The sequence below is a fragment of the Myxocyprinus asiaticus genome, chromosome 2 (genome assembly GCF_019703515.2).
Source record: "Myxocyprinus asiaticus isolate MX2 ecotype Aquarium Trade chromosome 2, UBuf_Myxa_2, whole genome shotgun sequence".
NCBI classification, from domain to species: domain Eukaryota; kingdom Metazoa; phylum Chordata; class Actinopteri; order Cypriniformes; family Catostomidae; genus Myxocyprinus; species Myxocyprinus asiaticus.
The window spans coordinates 62,050,846-62,069,355 of NC_059345.1; the positions used below are offsets into that span (position 1 = coordinate 62,050,846).

The 18,510-nt window shown below is 38.6% G+C and overlaps 1 protein-coding gene across 3 annotated transcripts in view; it reads left to right on the forward strand.

The window, feature by feature from the left end:
* LOC127452803 (phosphofurin acidic cluster sorting protein 1-like) overlaps nt 1-18,510 on the forward strand; it is a 129,567-nt gene that overhangs the window by 64,116 nt on the left and 46,941 nt on the right. For all 3 annotated transcript variants that reach the window (XR_007899315.1, XM_051718544.1, XM_051718532.1), the window contains exons 3-7: nt 612-701; nt 4,485-4,610; nt 4,699-4,843; nt 7,660-7,748; nt 9,385-9,462. Coding sequence is in view for 2 of the 3 variants with exons in the window: in XM_051718544.1 (XP_051574504.1) it covers nt 612-701; nt 4,485-4,610; nt 4,699-4,843; nt 7,660-7,748; nt 9,385-9,462 (528 nt within the window). In the remaining variant the exon portion in view is untranslated. The remainder of the gene's footprint in view (nt 1-611; nt 702-4,484; nt 4,611-4,698; nt 4,844-7,659; nt 7,749-9,384; nt 9,463-18,510) is intronic.

The following is an 18,510-nucleotide window of genomic DNA, read 5'->3' on the forward strand; positions in this document are numbered from 1 at the left end:
GCTCTCATTAAAGTCACACAAAGTTCCAGCTAGTGTAGTATGTATTTATTTTTTTTTTTTTTTACAAAATTACATGAATTATTATATTTTAATGAGTTACTTGGACCAGAAAGTGAAGGATCAGCAGCCAACAAGTCTGAGAATGCCCAGAGTGTGCAGAGCTGTAATCTAGACAAAGGATGGCAACTTTGAAGAAGCGAAAATATACGTAGTTGGTCACTACAAAATTCTCATGCTTCCATTTGTGTTAAATGTTTTGATGACTTTACTGTTATGCTAAAATGTTGGAAATATTAATAATAAAGCACAAGTAGGTGTGTCCTTGGGGTGGCGCATAAATATGGTGGTAAATTAATATGGTAATCAGTCAGTATCATGATATATCAAAGTACCATAGTGTCACCATCTGATACCATGATTGTGATTTTGTAAGGGGCTTGCATTCCCTGCTTTCTCTTTTTGTATATCCATAAGACAACACCCTCCCTTCTGTTTAATCACTCTAGCACTTTGTTTAAGCACTTGTTTCTTATTCATCTTTCCTCTGTTCCTTCACCTCTCCCACTCTTCACCTCCCTCTCTCTCTCTCTCTCTCTCTCTTTCTCTCTAAGGGCTCAAAGCGAATCCTTCGTTCCAATGAGATCCTGTTGCCATCGACCGGCCAGATGGAAACTGACCTGCAGCTCACGTTCTCATTGCAGGTGTGTTTGTTGTTGAATATGTTTCTAGCACCTTACACCCTGTACACTGGAAGCAACGCATCATGTCACCTCAAAACATTCTCTAAACACATGCCAATCTACTGTGGACCTCTGCATTGCATCCAAAATAGAAACAGGGCATACGCTATGCTTCCAGCGAAAATAGCTCTATTGATTATAATGGGAGCGATCTAGTTTTGTTGCGTTGTGCCACATGTGTCTGGTGTTGGCACATTGTTACATAGATATGCAGGTGTTTTATTGGAGAACTATTTTGTTATAGTCATTAAGGTACAACTGGGATGCTTATTATTGGTTGATTTTTGTGTGTATGATAAAGGCACAAATTCAGATGTAGATACAGGTGCATCTCAATAAATTAGAATGTTGTGGAAAAGTTCATTTATTTCAGTAATTCAACTCAAATTGTGAAACTCGTGTATTAAATAAATTCAATGCACACAGACTGAAGTAGTTTAAGTCTTTGGTTCTTTTAATTGTGATGATTTTGGCTCACATTTAACAAAAACCCACCAATTCACTATCTCAAAAAATTAGAATATGGTGACATGCCAATCAGCTAATCAACTCAAAACACCTGCAAAGGTTTCCTGAGCCTTCAAAATGGTCTCTCAGTTTGGTTCACTAGGCTACACAATCATGGGGAAGACTGCTGATCTGACAGTTGTCCAGAAGACAATCACTGACACCCTTCACAAGGAGGGTAAGCCACAAACATTCATTGCCAAAGAAGCTGGCTGTTCACAGAGTGCTGTATCCAAGCATGTTAACAGAAAGTTGAGTGGAAGGAAAAAGTGTGGAAGAAAAAGATGCACAACCAACCGAGAGAACTGCAGCCTTATGAGGATTGTCAAGCAAAATCGATTCAAGAATTTGGGTGAACTTCACAAGGAATGGACTGAGGCTGGGGTCAAGGCATCAAGAGCCACCACACACAGACGTGTCAAGGAATTTGGGTACAGTTGTCGTATTTCTCTTGTTAAGCCACTCCTGAACCACAGACAACGTCAGAGGCGTCTTACCTGGGCTAAGGAGAAGAAGAACTGGACTGTTGCCCAGTGGTCCAAAGTCCTCTTTTCAGATGAGAGCAAGTTTTGTATTTCATTTGGAAACCAAGGTCCTAGAGTCTGGAGGAAGGGTGGAGAAGCTCATAGCCCAAGTTGCTTGAAGTCCAGTGTTAAGTTTCCACAGTCTGTGATGATTTGAGGTGCAATGTCATCTGCTGGTGTTGGTCCATTGTGTTTTTTGAAAACCAAAGTCACTGCACCCGTTTACCAAGAAATTTTGGAGCACTTCATGCTTCCTTCTGCTGACCAACTTTTTAAAGATGCGGATTTCATTTTCCAGCAGGATTTGGCACCTGCCCACACTGCCAAAAGCACCAAAAGTTGGTTAAATGACCATGGTGTTGGTGTGCTTGACTGGCCAGCAAACTCACCAGACCTGAACCCCATAGAGAATCTATGGGGTATTGTCAAGAGGAAAATGAGAAACAAGAGACCAAAAAATGCAGATGAGCTGAAGGCCACTGTCAAAGAAACCTGGGCTTCCATACCACCTCGGCAGTGCCACAAACTGATCACCTCCATGCCACGCCAAATTGAGGCAGTAATTAAAGCAAAAGGAGCCCCTACCAAGTATTGAGTACATATACAGTAAATGAACATACTTTCCAGAAGGCCAACAATTCACTAAAAATGTTTTTTTTATTGGTCTTATGATGTATTCTAATTTTTTGAGATAGTGAATTGGTGGGTTTTTGTTAAATGTGAGCCAAAATCATCACAATTAAAAGAACCAAAGACTTAAACTACTTCAGTCTGTGTGCATTGAATTTATTTAATACACGAGTTTCACAATTTGAGTTGAATTATTGAAATAAATGAACTTTTCCACGACATTCTAATTTATTGAGATGCACCTGTACTTGCCTTAGCAAACTTCTCTAAATAACTTTTAAATAAGATTTGGATTTTCCCTTAGCGTTAAGCTGTATGACTGGGGGGTGGTCGAGCAGTTCGCTTGGGATGGGGTTTTCGCAGGAGCAGGACACCATACTGGCACCTTATAAGAGCTGCCAGTACTGTTACTGTAATTGACAACTGTCAGACTGATGCTCTAAGCTTCCTACTGCCCATATATGGGCTGCCTTTTGAACTTGCAGGATGATTGATAGGAAGAGAGCACAGAAGGTCTTCTAATTGGCTTAACAAATTATCTTTTTCTCAGCTGATTACTGAATTTATGCTGTAAACCTTAATGTTGTTGGAAAAATCAAGTTGTCTTAATTAAACATTACTTGTAATGTCAAGTTTTGGGCTCATAACTCAAATATCTATGTTCCTTGAATTAATTTCTCTTAAAAATCCATAGACTTAATAATTAAGATTATGAAGTTGAAACAACAACATTTTAATTTCAAATCTGAGTTAAGTCTACTTGTATCTAGTTACCTTAAGTTAAGTTTATTCTAAATAATCACCAAGTTAAGTGAATTTAATTACACAAGTTTTGGAGATGCCATTACCCAATTCAACTGAGGGAATGAGTTTTCTTAATCATTTGAGTAAAGTCAACTTATTAGGATTTTCAGTGTAGGCCTGTTACAGAGACAGGTGTGATATTTTACACTCACAATTAATTTCAATAGTTTGTCATTAGCATGTTGCTAAGCTAACGCACTGATACTCTAATAAGCAAAAAAAAATATGTAGCATACAAATATTGGATAAAATTGGTTATTTTAAATAGATTGGACTTTTTTTATATTAACTTATTTTTATGTGAAATGTAAGTATATTTATGATTATTTTTCACCTAACTTGTTGAAATGCATTTTTGGTTTTCTTTTTCCGTGAAGGATATACGTGTTGCTGCCTTACATGGCTGTGTCTAGAAGCCCCCTGGCAGCCTAAGTCTCGTGAGAGTCTTATTAAGGTTAGGTTTAGGGTTAGATTTAGTGGTAGGGTTAAGGTTAGAGTTAGGGTTAGGCATATGAGTAGGTAACTAGAGGGTTACCTTCTAGACACGACCGCATTTCACCTGGCCTACACCGGACGCAAGTGGTTCATTGCATTGAAAGCAAATCGCTCCAGTTATAATCGATGATGCTGTCTACACTGGAAGCATCTGTTACCCATTGGCACCATGACCCGTTTTATTTCCGATGCCCTGCAAAGCTACTCCAACCACATTATAATCCTCTCCATCTGAAACTTTTATTACTACAGTAAATGTCAGATATTGTGAATTTTATTCGCTGCATATTTAAATAATTTCTGACTGTTACATTAAAGCCAGCTTGTGATGTCTCTGATCTCTGGTTTACTCGTTTAAATTATCTTTTGTTTCTTAATACATTTATAAACAGTATTAGTAACAATACCATTACAGTAACAATTATATAATAAGTAAATGTTTATACCAGTGGATTTCCTTTAAAAAAATAAAGATACAGGTTATACTCCTGTTTAACTGTTGCTGAAGTCTACTCGAGCTCAAAGCTGATTGGTTCATGCTATCTGCATGTCATTTAGAATGTTCACTTCGATGCTTCCCGTGTAGACTGCCTCGAGCAGTAGCAGCGCGTCATGCCAATGAACGCATCCGTTGTAGACAGAGTTACAATTTTGCCAAAAGAAGGTATTTTAGAGGCCATCGCAGCAGGAGTGCACCTATGATGCCTTGGAAGCTCACTAGGGTTTGGAACAAAGTTTTTGTGTCCATATATCTCATCTTCATCATGTCACTGTCGGTTGTCAGTATCCTCACTTCCTGAAACGGGATGCCAACAAACTTCAGATCATGCTGCAAAGGAGGAAGAGATACAAGAACAGAACCATCCTGGGCTACAAGACCCTTGCGTTCGGACTCATCAACATGGCAGAGGTAAACACCAAAACATATTTCAGCTAGAATCCATCATTAATTTTATGTATGTATGTATGTATTAATTGATGATGGATTGTGTTGTCAGGTGATGCAACACCCGACGGAGGGTGCTCAGGTTCTTGGTTTGCACAGTCAGCTGAAGGAAGTGTCTGTCCCTGTGGCTGAAATCAGAGTTTACTCTCTATCCAGTCAACCCATTGACCACGAGGGGCCCAAAGCCAAGATGAATGGTGAGAGATGATATATTTCAGCAGAGAACACAACATTTCTTTCAGGCCAAAACATTTATTTTACCAGTTTAAACCCTTGCTGTTAAAGCTGAAGTGTTAACTAGTTGCACCAAAAGTAATTTACACTTCACCTTTCTGCCATTGTTCGCTCAAACAATAGTTTTATGGGTAGGGACAACCAATCATTAGCTGCATTTCCACTATTGGCTAGTACAAGTGAGGGCTATCAACTGGTCAGTCGGGGCCAGTAACCTCAGACCTAGAGCCGCGAGACCAAAATTGATCTACATTCCCACCATCGGGCCAATAGCCCCGCAGTGTTGCCCTAAAACCTGGCCATAATACACCGTCCTGATGCCAACGTCACACACCCCACCATTTCACTAACAAGAGTGAAGCTCAAGCTGAAGTATCAGACTCTGGAGACTAGCTAGCCCTCGAAATAAACATGGTGGAGACTTAAGCTGCAGTTTGTTTGCTTATTTTGGTCTTTGCTTTGTGGAAAGTGAGACCTGACCCCACCTCAATCCCCAGTTGGCCTTCTTTGGCCCAAGGGTAATTGGCGGGCCAAAGGCGCTTGGCTGTTGGCCCCGAGGAAGTACTATGAATCCCCGGAAGTGACAGCAGACACAACTGACCCTGACATGCACTAGCATGCCCTCATTTGGCCCAATAGTGGAAACGCGGCTATTGTCTTACGTCCCCATTCCACCAACAGCCAAAAGCTTGCTGGCCTCAAACCACGAATCGCTAACGTTAGAGGCTGTTGGGCTGGATGATGTCAGCATCAAAGCTTTCAAAATAACAGCAGCTCAAAAAACAAAGCTAGATTGCTCTCATTATAACAAAGCTATTTACACTTTAAACACCCTATGCGGCGATGAGAGTTCTGCGGCTCCATTTTTATTTTCCCAGTGTAATAAAATATTTGTAACAAATGTCATATATGTGAATTGATTAACTTCTAACCTTCTTATCAAAACCACATTTAGTTGACATAAGATGCTGAATTAAATAACTTTAGTTTTTATAACTAAAACTCTAAACTCCATCCACTTTATTTTAAGATAAAATAATTTAAATGACAAATATCATATGTATGACTTGATTATGAATTTTATTTGTTATAACTTCTATTCGTTGCATTAAAAGCAGCTTGTGACGGCATAAATAAGCTACTCTGAAATAAATTATTTTGGAGGATAAAATATGCTCTGAAAATGGCTTAGACTTTTAAACTCCAGCCTCTTTTTTTAGAAAAACGTGTCTTGAGATCCCTGCATTTAAATTTGCGCTCCATCAAGCTGTTTGAGCGCAAGAATGTGTTCTTATCCTGTGCTGTCTGCTGTTGGTGAGTGTGGTTTCTTCTCTGTATAAGCTGCGCGTTGCTTAGACAGTTGGAGTTCCCACATAACGCCCCCTGGAGAAAACAGGTGGTACTTCAAGCTTGAATTGCTCAGTTGGTAGAAATATTCTTTATTACGGTCCGGGAACATGATTGATTGCACTAAAAAATTTTAAAGCCAAATTTTTTATATAATTAATCACACTGAATTAACAGGTTAAATCGACAGACCTAGTTATAACTTAGGAAAACGGACATGGGCATATATAGCTCTGAATATTTTTTTTGTCTGCCTCAGAACCTGATTCCTTTATGCTTTTTCTCTCTTACCACAGCAGCGTCATCCCCCGCCCCCCCCATTTTAATGAAAGTAGAGTTGAGAAGCAGAGAACAATTTTCATTTTATTGATATTAAACCATAGCGGAGAAATAGCGACTATACCCATTTCCGTTAATCTTATTCGTCATTTCCCTCCGTACAAAGACACGCCAGCAAACTGTGCTACATTTTCAATAATTTCTAGGGTAAATCCCTTGAATCCCCATGTGATAAATAATATCAGTTCTCAGCCATAAGATTTAACATTTCAGATGTAACGCATGTAAATAAAAATGTCTAAATGTACTCAAACATGAATATTTTTGATTGCTCTTTTAATATTCTTGAAGTAAAAAACATTTAGTAGCTAACTGTCCTAAAAAAGCCCCTGGAAACAAACAATCAAAAACTTAAAATATAAAGTTAAATAAATAAAAGGTTTACAGAGCACATGCAATTGACAATCTATCTTCGCCCACCCACCCAAAAGTTTCTGCTTAAGGTGCTGATATACTTCGGTCTTCGTTCAGGGTTAAAAAGAAGTTCTAAACAGCCATGCAACGGTGTACTCTTTCCAAACATTCAGACATCCGCCACACAGCTGTGGGAGGCGTTTAGAGAAGCATTTAAATATGAGGAAGCTACATGTAAAACTTTTAAAGATGTAACATTAAAATGTATTATCAATGACTTTATGCCTCATTCTATTAGTAGAATTCACATGAGGTCAGTAAAAAGTTGTTTTAACCACTCGATGTTGCTTTTAAGTAATATAAGCAGTATGAAAGGGCTCATTCTGCACACCTTATAGAATCTGATGAAGTCGAGTAGCCCTGTAATATATAATCAGAACATATATAGCTACAAGATGAGATGGCAACAAACCTAGTAATGCTTTATAAATAAATAAAGATGTAACAGTGGAACAGCCTTAGAGGGAGCAACTTATGTAGCTCAACTGGTAGAGCATGGCGCTAGCAATGGCAGGTTCATTGGTTCGATTCCCAGGGAACACACAACTTGCTAAAGAAAAAAAAAAAATGAAGAAAATGTATACCTTGTATGGACTGTAAGTTGCTTTGAAAATGCATAAATGTAAATCTCATTTTTTTTGCTTTCTCTTACGTTTTCTTTTGTGCCTTTCTGGGTCAGATCGTTCTCCAGACATTGATAACTACTCGGAGGAAGAGGAGGAGAGCTATTCTTCTGAACAAGAGGGCAGTGACGACCCCGTCCATCATGTACGTAAATTCTGTGTGTGTGCTACTGTGTTTACCACTGTGCAACTCCCATAGAGGCCAACGGTTAACCTTAGTTTATGTGTCGGGGGCTATAACTTATAGTGAATTGTTACCCAACCTTTGTTGGTCTATGTAGCCCCACAGCCTTATCAATAAAACTCAAGTAACCCTTTATCAACACCAAACCAGAAATGGGTCTTTCCTACAATTCAGAGACTTTTCAGCTATGAAACTTTTGAAAAATGAGGTATCTTTATGTTTTATCATTAAAGGGACATATTAAAGATTATAGAAATCATACAGGTCAAGCTAAATGACCTAACAATTTCAGATGTGCATTGGGTTAGGTGGGCTGCATCAGGGTGGAATATAGCAAGGTGGACATTCAATGGCTAAAATGAACCACTACATGGTTTGTGAAAGATATCCAGGCAACATATTTGTAATTGTAAAGTGATCATTTTATTTCTGTTAACATAAATGTGTTGAAATCTTAAAATTACTATTAAATGCAGTTGTCCCTATATATTCCCATAACAGGGTGGACATGTTATGCTTGACGACATTTGATTAACATCACAAAATAAAGAATAACATAAATAAAACAGAAAAGTTACACACCTCAAATACCTCCAACATGATTTTCTGAATGGCTGATGTCCACCTCCCAAGTGTGACATCATTTTATAACATTAATCTTTAATCTTTAATTAAAGATCATCATTAAAGTATCATGACCTAATGGGGTCCATAAAAAACCTCCACTACCACAAGAATACATGCTATTGAGAGAATGTAAAACTAAACACTAAGAAATTTGATCATTTAGCACTTATTATGGTCAAAGATGTTTAAGATGCAGCTCTAGGGACATGATGAAATGACATTAGAGCAATAAATTAAAATGTTTTAAATTATTTTTGACTTTTAGGCCCACAGCAGTGTGTAACATTACAAATAGTCTTTATTAAAAATACCATAACTTGTACTGGGATTCAAAAGTCTCAGAATTGGATGAATGACCTAAATGTGTTACTTTGAACTCACTGGATTTCCATGAAAATGAATCATGATAATTAATGATTGTGATTTTAATATTTTACTCTCTTCAATGCCTTGATACAGCCCTAGTATTTATACTTGAAGTTTTATTGGTTTTAACAAAACAAACTCACATCCGTATGTGTGTGTGGACAGGTTTGGCTGTACCTGTGTTGGCCTAATTTTTGAAAATATCTTCATAAATATGGTGAAATGTAAAAAAAAAATAAAAATAAAAAACTTTTTTTTTTAGACATTTGAAGTGATCCTCACTATTTAAAATGGTCATTAATCAAGGTTTGCTTTAAATCTACTGCTATAAACAGATTTGTGTGAGGGTTTTAGGAGTAGGGTAAGCAGATATCATATTCATGAGATGTCCTCACTAATATAGTGAAACCAACCTACGTGTATGTGTGTTAAGGCTGTTATTACAATTTTAAATTTGAACATTCATTGAATTTAAGATAAAAATGCACATTTGAATGCATTCAAGAACTGACAATGTAATAATTTAGTTTCTCAGCCCTGTGTGATCACCAGCAGGATGTGTATGTTCACATGTGTGTATTAAATGGGTTATGTGTTGTTTTAGTATCTAGATGATGAAGAGGATGAGGTGAGGAAGAAGAAACCCAGACGCAAACTCACCTCCAATGCATCCATCACCAGAGTAAGACACACACACACACACACTTCAAGTAGCTTTACTAATGGATATAAATGACCATATTAAGCTACATTTAATTCTTTCTTAGCTCTCTCTCTTACACACAACCGTTACATTTAAAGAGGTCATATTTTACATTTTTATATATATATATATATATATATATATTTTTTTTTTTTTTTTTTTTTTTTATCTAAGTCAAGAAGGTTTCTTTCACCTAAAATGGTAATATTTTATATCTGACCTCACTGTTTTTGCTACTGTACTTTTAAGTCAATATGTAAATAACCTCTGTTATGATTGACTAACCTTCCACATACTGGGCAGTCGTATGTTCATGAGTGCATGGTTGTGTCATCATATCCATAAGGATAACAACGCACCAACTTGGTTTTTGTAGCTTAATAATCTGGGCAGACTGGAGAGGAAGTTTTGAGTTGTGAATGTTTTGTAATATATCTACCAAGGTTGCTATCATTAACTAAAAATGAACTGAAGCGATTGAGGTGCCTGGTGTGACCGCACCGGTTGCACCAACCTAAGGATGGCCCTGAATATAAACCCTTGTCTTGAGAACAAGGTTGCCTGTATTTGACTTGTACTTCACATACCATACTTAAATAATATTTGAATATGTACATGTTTGAAAGCCAGAGGATGGGTCATCTTGAAGTTAACATTAAAACAAAATAAGGCCTAAATAAAAAATAAACTGTATGGATAGTTTTAATTACAGGTCTCTCAAACTCTTACAGCAGTATATCAAATAATTATTCAGTGAAGACTCTGAAACGACTGCGAAACTTCATTTTTACCAGTGCCGGTTGGTGAGGGAATTTCTCAAGGAGGCAAATGATTTCCTTAAATAGTCTTGATAACAAGCAACGTATTGTAATCTTTCCGATCACCAAACCAACACTTGTCAGTACAGTAAACAAATGGAACCGATGCAGTGCCATATACAGACTGAGTAATGCAAATAATTATAAATGGACGATGGTCACATGATGCCATGCAATGATCGGACATGTGACCGGCGAGCTCTGCACACTTTGCTGGTTTTAACACTTTTAATGATATAAACCGGTGAGATTCGATACACTCTGTTTCATAACTGTTCTAGGAGGACAATATGTCAAAGAATTCAAAATCCTTGGGCTCTGGAGATATTAATAGACATTTACGTGCTCAAGCTGATACCCTCGAGAGGGCCACGAGACAGGGAGTCGATTTGGTTGGAGAGATGCGGGAAATGCGGCAAGAGTTGCTGGGCATTTCGGCAATGCTGACGAAGGTCCTTGCTGACTTGGAGAATCTTGCTGTGATATGTCGATCGATCACTGCCATGGAGGCGAAGTTCTCTGAGATGGTTGCAAGAGTGGGGGATGTTGAGAAACAGACCGATTATCTGGAGTCATCGGAGAGGGAATTATCTGCTAATCCGCTAGCAACCAAGGTGGATTTGGAGCATGTCTGGGAGAAGTTGGAGGTCATGGAGAACTGTAGCCGGCGGAATAACATCCATTTTGTCGGAATTCCTGAGGCCGAAGAGGGTCGGGATATTGTGGAATTCCTGGATGGGCTCCTTCCGAATCTGCTCGACATAACAGGCCATAAGAGAGAAATTGAGTGAGCTCACAAGGTTCCGGCATGGAGAGCCACAGAGGGGGACAGGCCCCGATCAATTCTGGTCAAATTTCTGAGATCATCCGATAAAGAGATTGTGTTACATGAGGTGAGGAGTAAAGGATGTTTTCATGGAACAACCACTGCATTTTCTTGTTCCCAGACTTTGCAAATTAGATGAGAGAAACCTGATTGATTCAAGGAATGCAAGAAGCTTTTACATCAATGGAAGGTCGCTTTTGCACTGATATTCCCCGCCAAATTGAGAATAGATGCTAAGGAGGGCCGTAAAACATTCACATGCCCACAGCAAGCGATGTCCTTCATAAAGTCAATGGAGTAAGTAATTTTGTGATGCTCACATTGCAGCCGAGTGGACCGGCTCACTGATCATTCACTTGACTGTTTGAGAAAACTGAGCGTTTTTTTGGTGCTGGTTCCGCCTATTGGCTGGAGTTTGTTTTATAGATTATCTTTGGCTGTGTAATTCTGTCTCACAAAATTTGTATAGAAACACTGGACTTGAGAAATCCAATGGCAAAGTTGTCGCAGGGGTCCTCGTAGGTGTACATGGACTGTTTGAGTTCGGAGGGATGGATGAAATTTGGCGCTGTCATGCGCAGGGTTAATGTGCACGTTTTTCTTTTTTCTGTTTGTTTTGTTCTGGGGGATGTTTGGGTTTTAATGGTCACACCAATGTTGGAATGTGGTCTTTATAATCTTGTTTTTGACACACAATCTATTTTTTCTTATATGTCAAAATGTCAAATGTTAATATGAGTGGACTGTCTCTCTCCATGTGGAATGTGGATGGGTTGGGGCACCCCATAAAAAGAAGGAAGGTTATTTCTCTTCTTAAGCGTAAGAAATATGATATAGCATTTCTTCAAGAAATGCACCTTTCTCTGCAGGAAGTGGAAAAATTTGGAAAGATATGGGGTGGGCATTTTTTTTAATAGTGCTGGCTCGAGTAAGAGCAGGGTAGTCATTACACTGATAAGTAAATATCTACAATTCAAATGTCTAAAACAGAGTAAAGATCAATTAGGAAGAGTCATTAGTGTTTTAGCTGAAATTCAAGGGCAAAGTCTTATTTTGGCTAATATTTATGTACCTAACGTGGATGATCAGGGATTTTTTTTATAGATCTTGAAGGGATTTTGCAGGCCACTTGCACCCATCATGATATAATATAGGGAGGAGACTTTAATCTTTTGATGGACTCAGTCCTTGATCATAGTGAAGCAAAAGAGTGCAAGCCCCCTAGAGCAACATTGACACTTCACAGGATGTGTAAAAATCTTGGTCTTACATATATTTGGAGACTTTTGAACCCATCTGGTAGGGAATATAATTTTTTTTTACCATAAGGTTTACTCTAGTTTTTTTTTTTTTTTTTTTTTAATCAAAGTCCCTCATTTCATCTGTTGTTGATTGCTCAATTGGAAACATTTTAGCCTCAGATCACGCCCTGGTGTATTTAGAGGTGTTGCTACTTATGGAGAAAAATAAATCATATAGTTGGCCTTTTAATGTATCCCTTTTAAAAAATCCTGAACAAATGTTAAAGACTGAAATCAGTGTCTATATGGAGACCAACTGGTCCTCAGTATCCTCTGTGGGTATGGCCTGGGAGGCACTTAAGGCGGTTCTTAGGGGCTGGATCATACAGTATGCCTCATTCACCGAAAAATCTAAAGCACAAGAACTCGTGAAATTGGAAGGGAATATTAAAAGTGCCGAGGCAGAGCTGAAGCGCCGAATGTCGTCTAATGGCCTCATAGAATTTACCCGATTGAAATACAGATATAATACTATTTTGACGCAGAAGGTGGAGTTTTGGCTATTCAGGGCAAACAGTCATACTTTGAGTCGGGGGACAATGCAGGGAAACTTCTGGCTAGATATATAAAACAGAGAGAGTCTTTTTCTACCATTCCCTGAAATCTGCTGGTGGTGAAATATTTACTTTGGCCATTGATATTAATAATGCTTTTATAGAATTCTATCTTGATCTCTATAGTTCCATGTCTTCGTCTAGTGATGAACATATTAGAAACTTTGTGGAACCATTAGAACTGACGTCTGAGCAAAAAATCAGATGATCAGACTCCGGTCGCTGCCATCTCACTTGACGCCGTAAAGGCGTTTGATATGGTAGAATGGGATTATCTTTCTAAGATTTTGGAATTGTACGGGTTCAGGAATACTTCTATTGGATGGATTAAGTTACTTATAGACACCTGGTAGCGGTGGTACAAACAAATGGATTAATTTCAGATTATTTTACTCTGGATAGGTACACCAGGCAGGGTTGCTCTCTTTCCCTGAAATTAGAAAAGGAATGAATAATTCTGTGGATGCAAGGCATAGATCTCCGACCCCACTAGATCTATGCCTTGCATCCACAGAATTATTCATTCCTTTTCTAATTTCTCAGGATACAAAGTTAATTGGTCTAAATCAGAAGCTTTGGCTCTGACAGCGTACTGCCTGGTAAAGGCTTTTCAGCCAGGCGCCTTCCAGTGGCCCAAACAGAGCATTAAGTATTTGGGTATTTTATTCCCAACAAATTTGTGTGACTTAGAGTTCATTTTGACCCTTTAATAAAAAGTTTTTCAAGCGATGTGGACAGGTGGGCTTCATTACATTTATCTATGATTGGGAAGGTTAATGTTATTAAAATGAATTGTATTCAAAAATTCAACTACCTGATACAATCTCCCCTTCTCTTATTTCAAGCAATTTGATAGCATAGTGAAGTCCTTCATTTGGAATGGTAAACGTCCCAGATTACATTTCAGTAAGTTGCATAGGCCGATTGACAAAGGTGGGCTAGGCCTATCCAAGATTGTGTTTTATTATTATGCATTCGGTCTCAGACATTTGGCACATTGGTCGCTTCCACCTGAGAGAGCCCCTCCCTGGTTTTGTATTGAACAGGAAGTCCTTGCCTCTATTTCGCCATTGCAAAGCCTTTCTATCAAACTAATCGGTTAAGTTACATCCTGTTATCTCACATTTGCCCTCGGTGTGGACAAAAGTGTCCAGAGTGTTTAATTCTGACATTTATTTAAATGTTGCCTCGAGCATATGGCTGAACCCAAAATTATGTATTAATATGTCCCCTTTCTGCTGGACAGACTGGATTGAGAGGTAGGTCAATACACTTGGTGACCAATATGAGAGTGGAGTGTTGAGATCCTTTGAAAATATGGTTCAACATTTTGGGATTCCCAGATCTCAGTTCTTTAGGTATTTACAGCTGCGCCTCCTGCTCTGTACTATTTCTGGGAGTAGCATACACCCCGCTAAAGCGGCAAATACTCTGGGAGTGGTGATTACTGCTGTTGGGAAAGGTCTTGAGGCATCAGTGTATTACTCCCTGCTAATTCAGAGTCTGGGGGACGGAGCTTCTACTTCTTTCAAGAGATTATGGGAGAAAGATTTAAACTTGGTATTGGAGGAGGTAGTGTGGCATAGGATTCTAAAAAAAATCAAGTCTACATCTAGAGATGCAAGGGTGCATCTTATGTTATTTAAGATTTTACATTGATTCTGTTGGACCCCCTCTAGATTGTAAAGGCTTGGTCTGAAAGACACACCCACCTGCTGGCGATGCCAATCAGAAGATGGGGACACAACCCATGTTTTTTGGTGGTGTGTTAAAATTCAAGAATTATGGTTGGGGGTTCAGAGTTTTATGTTTGACGTATTGGGCACTCAAATTTCATTTTGACCCAGACTCTGTATTTTAGGCAATGGGGCAGTCATTAATATAGGGGATAAACACGAAAAAAATTGGGTCCTAGCCTGTGTTATAATCGGCAGACAGATTGTTCTAAGGGGATGGAAGTCAGCTGAAACACCCTCATTTCAAGAGTGATGCACAGAGATGGGGAGGGTGGCGGCATTCGAGGAAATGTCATGTAGAAGGCTGGGAAACTTCAATTTATCTGATGGGAAATGGGGCAGCTATTTGGCCTTCTTGGAGGGCTCTCGGGGAGGGGCAGTGGAGAGAGAAGTATAGTTTTAAATGTGTGTGATTATTATAATTGTGTGTGTGTGTGTGTGTGTGTGTGTGTGTGTGTGTGTGTATATATATATATATATATATATATATATATATATATATATATATATATATATATATATATATATTTATACACTATATTGCCAAAAGTATTCGCTCACCCATCCAAATAATTGAATTCAGGTGTTCCAATCACTTCCATGGCCACAGGTGTATAAAATGAAGCACCTAGGCATGTAGACTGCTTCTACAAACATTTGTGAAAGAATGGGCCACTCTCAGGAGCTCAGTGAATTCCAGCGTGGTACTGTGATAGGATGCCACCTGTGCAACAAGTCCAGTCATGAAATTTCCTCGCTACTAAATATTCCACAGTCAACTGTCAGTGGTATTATAACAAAGTGGAAGCGATTGGGAATGACAGCAACTCAGCCACGAAGTGGTAGGCCACGTAAAATGACAGAGCGGGGTCAGCGGATGCTGAGGCGCATAGTGTGCAGAGGTCGCCAACTTTCTGCAGAGTCATCGCTACAGACCTCCAAAGTTCATGTGGCCTTCAGATTAGCTCAAGAACAGTGCGTAGAGAGCTTCATGGAATGGGTTTCCATGGCCGAGCAGCTGCATCCAAGCCATACATCACCAAGTGCAATGCAAAGCGTCGGATGCAGTGGTGTAAAGCACGCTGCCACTGGACTCTAGAGCAGTGGAGACGTGTTCTCTGGAGTGACGAATCGGGCTTCTCCATCTGGCAATCTGATGGACGAGTCTGGGTTTGGCGGTTGCCAGGAGAACGGTACTTGTCTGACTGCATTGTGCCAACTGTGAAGTTTGGTGGAGGGGGGATTATGGTGTGGGGTTGTTTTTCAGGAGCTGGGCTTGGCCCCTTAGTTCCAGTGAAAGGAACTCTGAATGTTTCAGCATACCAAGAGATTTTGGACAATTCCATGCTCCCAACTTTGTGGGAACAGTTTGGGGATGGCCCCTTCCTGTTCCAACATGACTGCGCACCAGTGCACAAAGCAAGGTCCATAAAGACATGGATGAGCGAGTTTGGTGTGGAAGAACTTGACTGGCCTGCACACAGTCCTGACCTCAACCCGATAGAGCACCTTTGGGATGAATTAGAGCGAAGACTGCGAGCCAGGCCTTCTCGTCCAACATCAGTGTCTGACCTCACAAATGCGCTTCTGGAAGAATGGTCAAAAATTCCCATAAACACACTCCTAAACCTTGTGGAAAGCCTACCCAGAAGAGTCGAAGCTGTTATAGCTGCAAAGGGTGGGCCGACGTCATATTAAACCCTATGGATTAAGAATGGGATGTCACTTAAGTTCACATGCGTCTAAAGGCAGATGAGCGAATACTTTTGGCAATATAGTGTATATATATATATAAATAAAATATCATTTTCTATTTTCTTTTTTTTTTGTGTGTGTGTGTGTGTGTTTGTATACTCATATGTGACCACAGGGATGTTTGTTGAGGGGTAGGGTTAGGGATTGGGAGTTAAATAGTGGGGGTTAAAAGTTGATTCTGTATATATATTTTTTGCTTTCCTTTTGTCAATTTTGTGAATCAATAAAAAGTGTTAATCAGAAAAAATTATTATAAATGGGAGGCCCCATTGCATGTACAGTAACATCTACTCACCTAATACAGTATGTGTAGAGGAACTCCATCCTTAACTGCTTCATTGAGCTGAATTTATATAAGATATCCTGTCTTTAACCCTCTGGGGTCTGAGGGTATTTTGGGCCCTGGAGAGGTTTTGACATGCCTTGACATTTGTGCTTTTTTCAGTTGCTTAAAAACATATTAATGGCTAAAGTCTGATAACACTGTATTCAGCACAAACTGGGCTACAATAATATGTGAGCAACATGTATACATTTTTGTATTTTTGAGAAAATAATGTTTATGCGTGGTTTTTGAAAAAACTAAAATATTAAGTCACTGAAATAAGGCCATATAACACATACTAAACATTTGTTCACAAGACTTTTGAGAACTGGATCTTGTAACCTAGAGTTTTTGCTATAAAATGATGTGAAAACCATCCTGATCACTCATTCATACAAAACAATATAGTCATTTAACTTTTGTAAGACACTTTTAGTGTTAGAAAGGCCATATGCGAGGAGGCGTGGATGATCATGAATATTGATGTGATTCACACCTGAGGAGACAAAGACCCCTCCCCTGAGAGAGAATGAATGTGAGGAGACTTAATGATTGAATGTATTGTTTGTAGCTTATTCACAAAATCAAGTTTAAGTTAAAAGAAGTAATCTGACTATACATTTTCTTTACATAAAGACTTCACTTAAAAACTTTAGACCTACACTACCATTTAAAAGTTTTTAGATCTGTACGATTTTTAAATGTTTTTAAAAGAAGTCTCTTCTGCTCACCAAGGCTGCATTTATTTGATCCAAAATACAGCAAAAACAGTGATATTGTGAAATATTTTTACAATTTAAAATAAATTTTTCTATTTGAATATATTGTAAAATGCAATTTATTCCTGTGATCAAAGCTGAATTTTCAGCATCATTACTTCACCATTATTTTTATATCATATTACAAATCATATTTATATCATACAGCATACAATTTAAATACCTGCTTTAGACTAATGTAACTAAAACTCGCCTGTTAGGACATATTTCAAATTTCAATACTCTGAATACTGGCTGGCAAGTAATAAACTAATAAAATATGTACATGTTTTTATAAAATAGCATGTCAACTAATGTAAGTAAAGACTTACTCATCCGAAATTGTATCCTCAGCTGGATCAAGTCGCTCTTCAAAATGCAAATGTTCATCGGAGTCCCGCTCTTCTTCTGAGGAAAATGTGAACTCTTCCTCACCTGTGTAGCGTGCCATCTTCCAAATGCGCAGGAAAGTGAATGAATCTGATGATGAACTTGATGCTTTAAGGCATTGTTGGGGGCGTTTACCATTTGCATTGATCGCCTCAGCACATTACCATATGAACAGCGCGCTCTGCTGGTGGGTGGGATCACATTAGCGATAATTAGCTGAGCCAGGAGAAACTGTTTCATCTCTTTGTTTCATACAGATTACATTGCAGGAGAATATTTGTTTTAAATTTGAATTGTTTTATTTAAAAGTAGACATTTTAAGCTTTCTTTAGACATATGTATTCACGGAGTTTCAGTTCATTTTTGTGACGTGTTTCAGAAAGATGCTCGCGGAGACAGAGAGGGCTGAAAGCGCACCCTGTTTATTTTCTTTATTTTACAAAAGCACAAGGTTTTGTTGTTATTGTGAGTGTACACAAATATAAGTAGACCCTTTATAGTCTCTAATGATGTCTTACACTTATCTGTCTGCCCAAAAATGACAGAGCATTTTAAGGTGTTTCC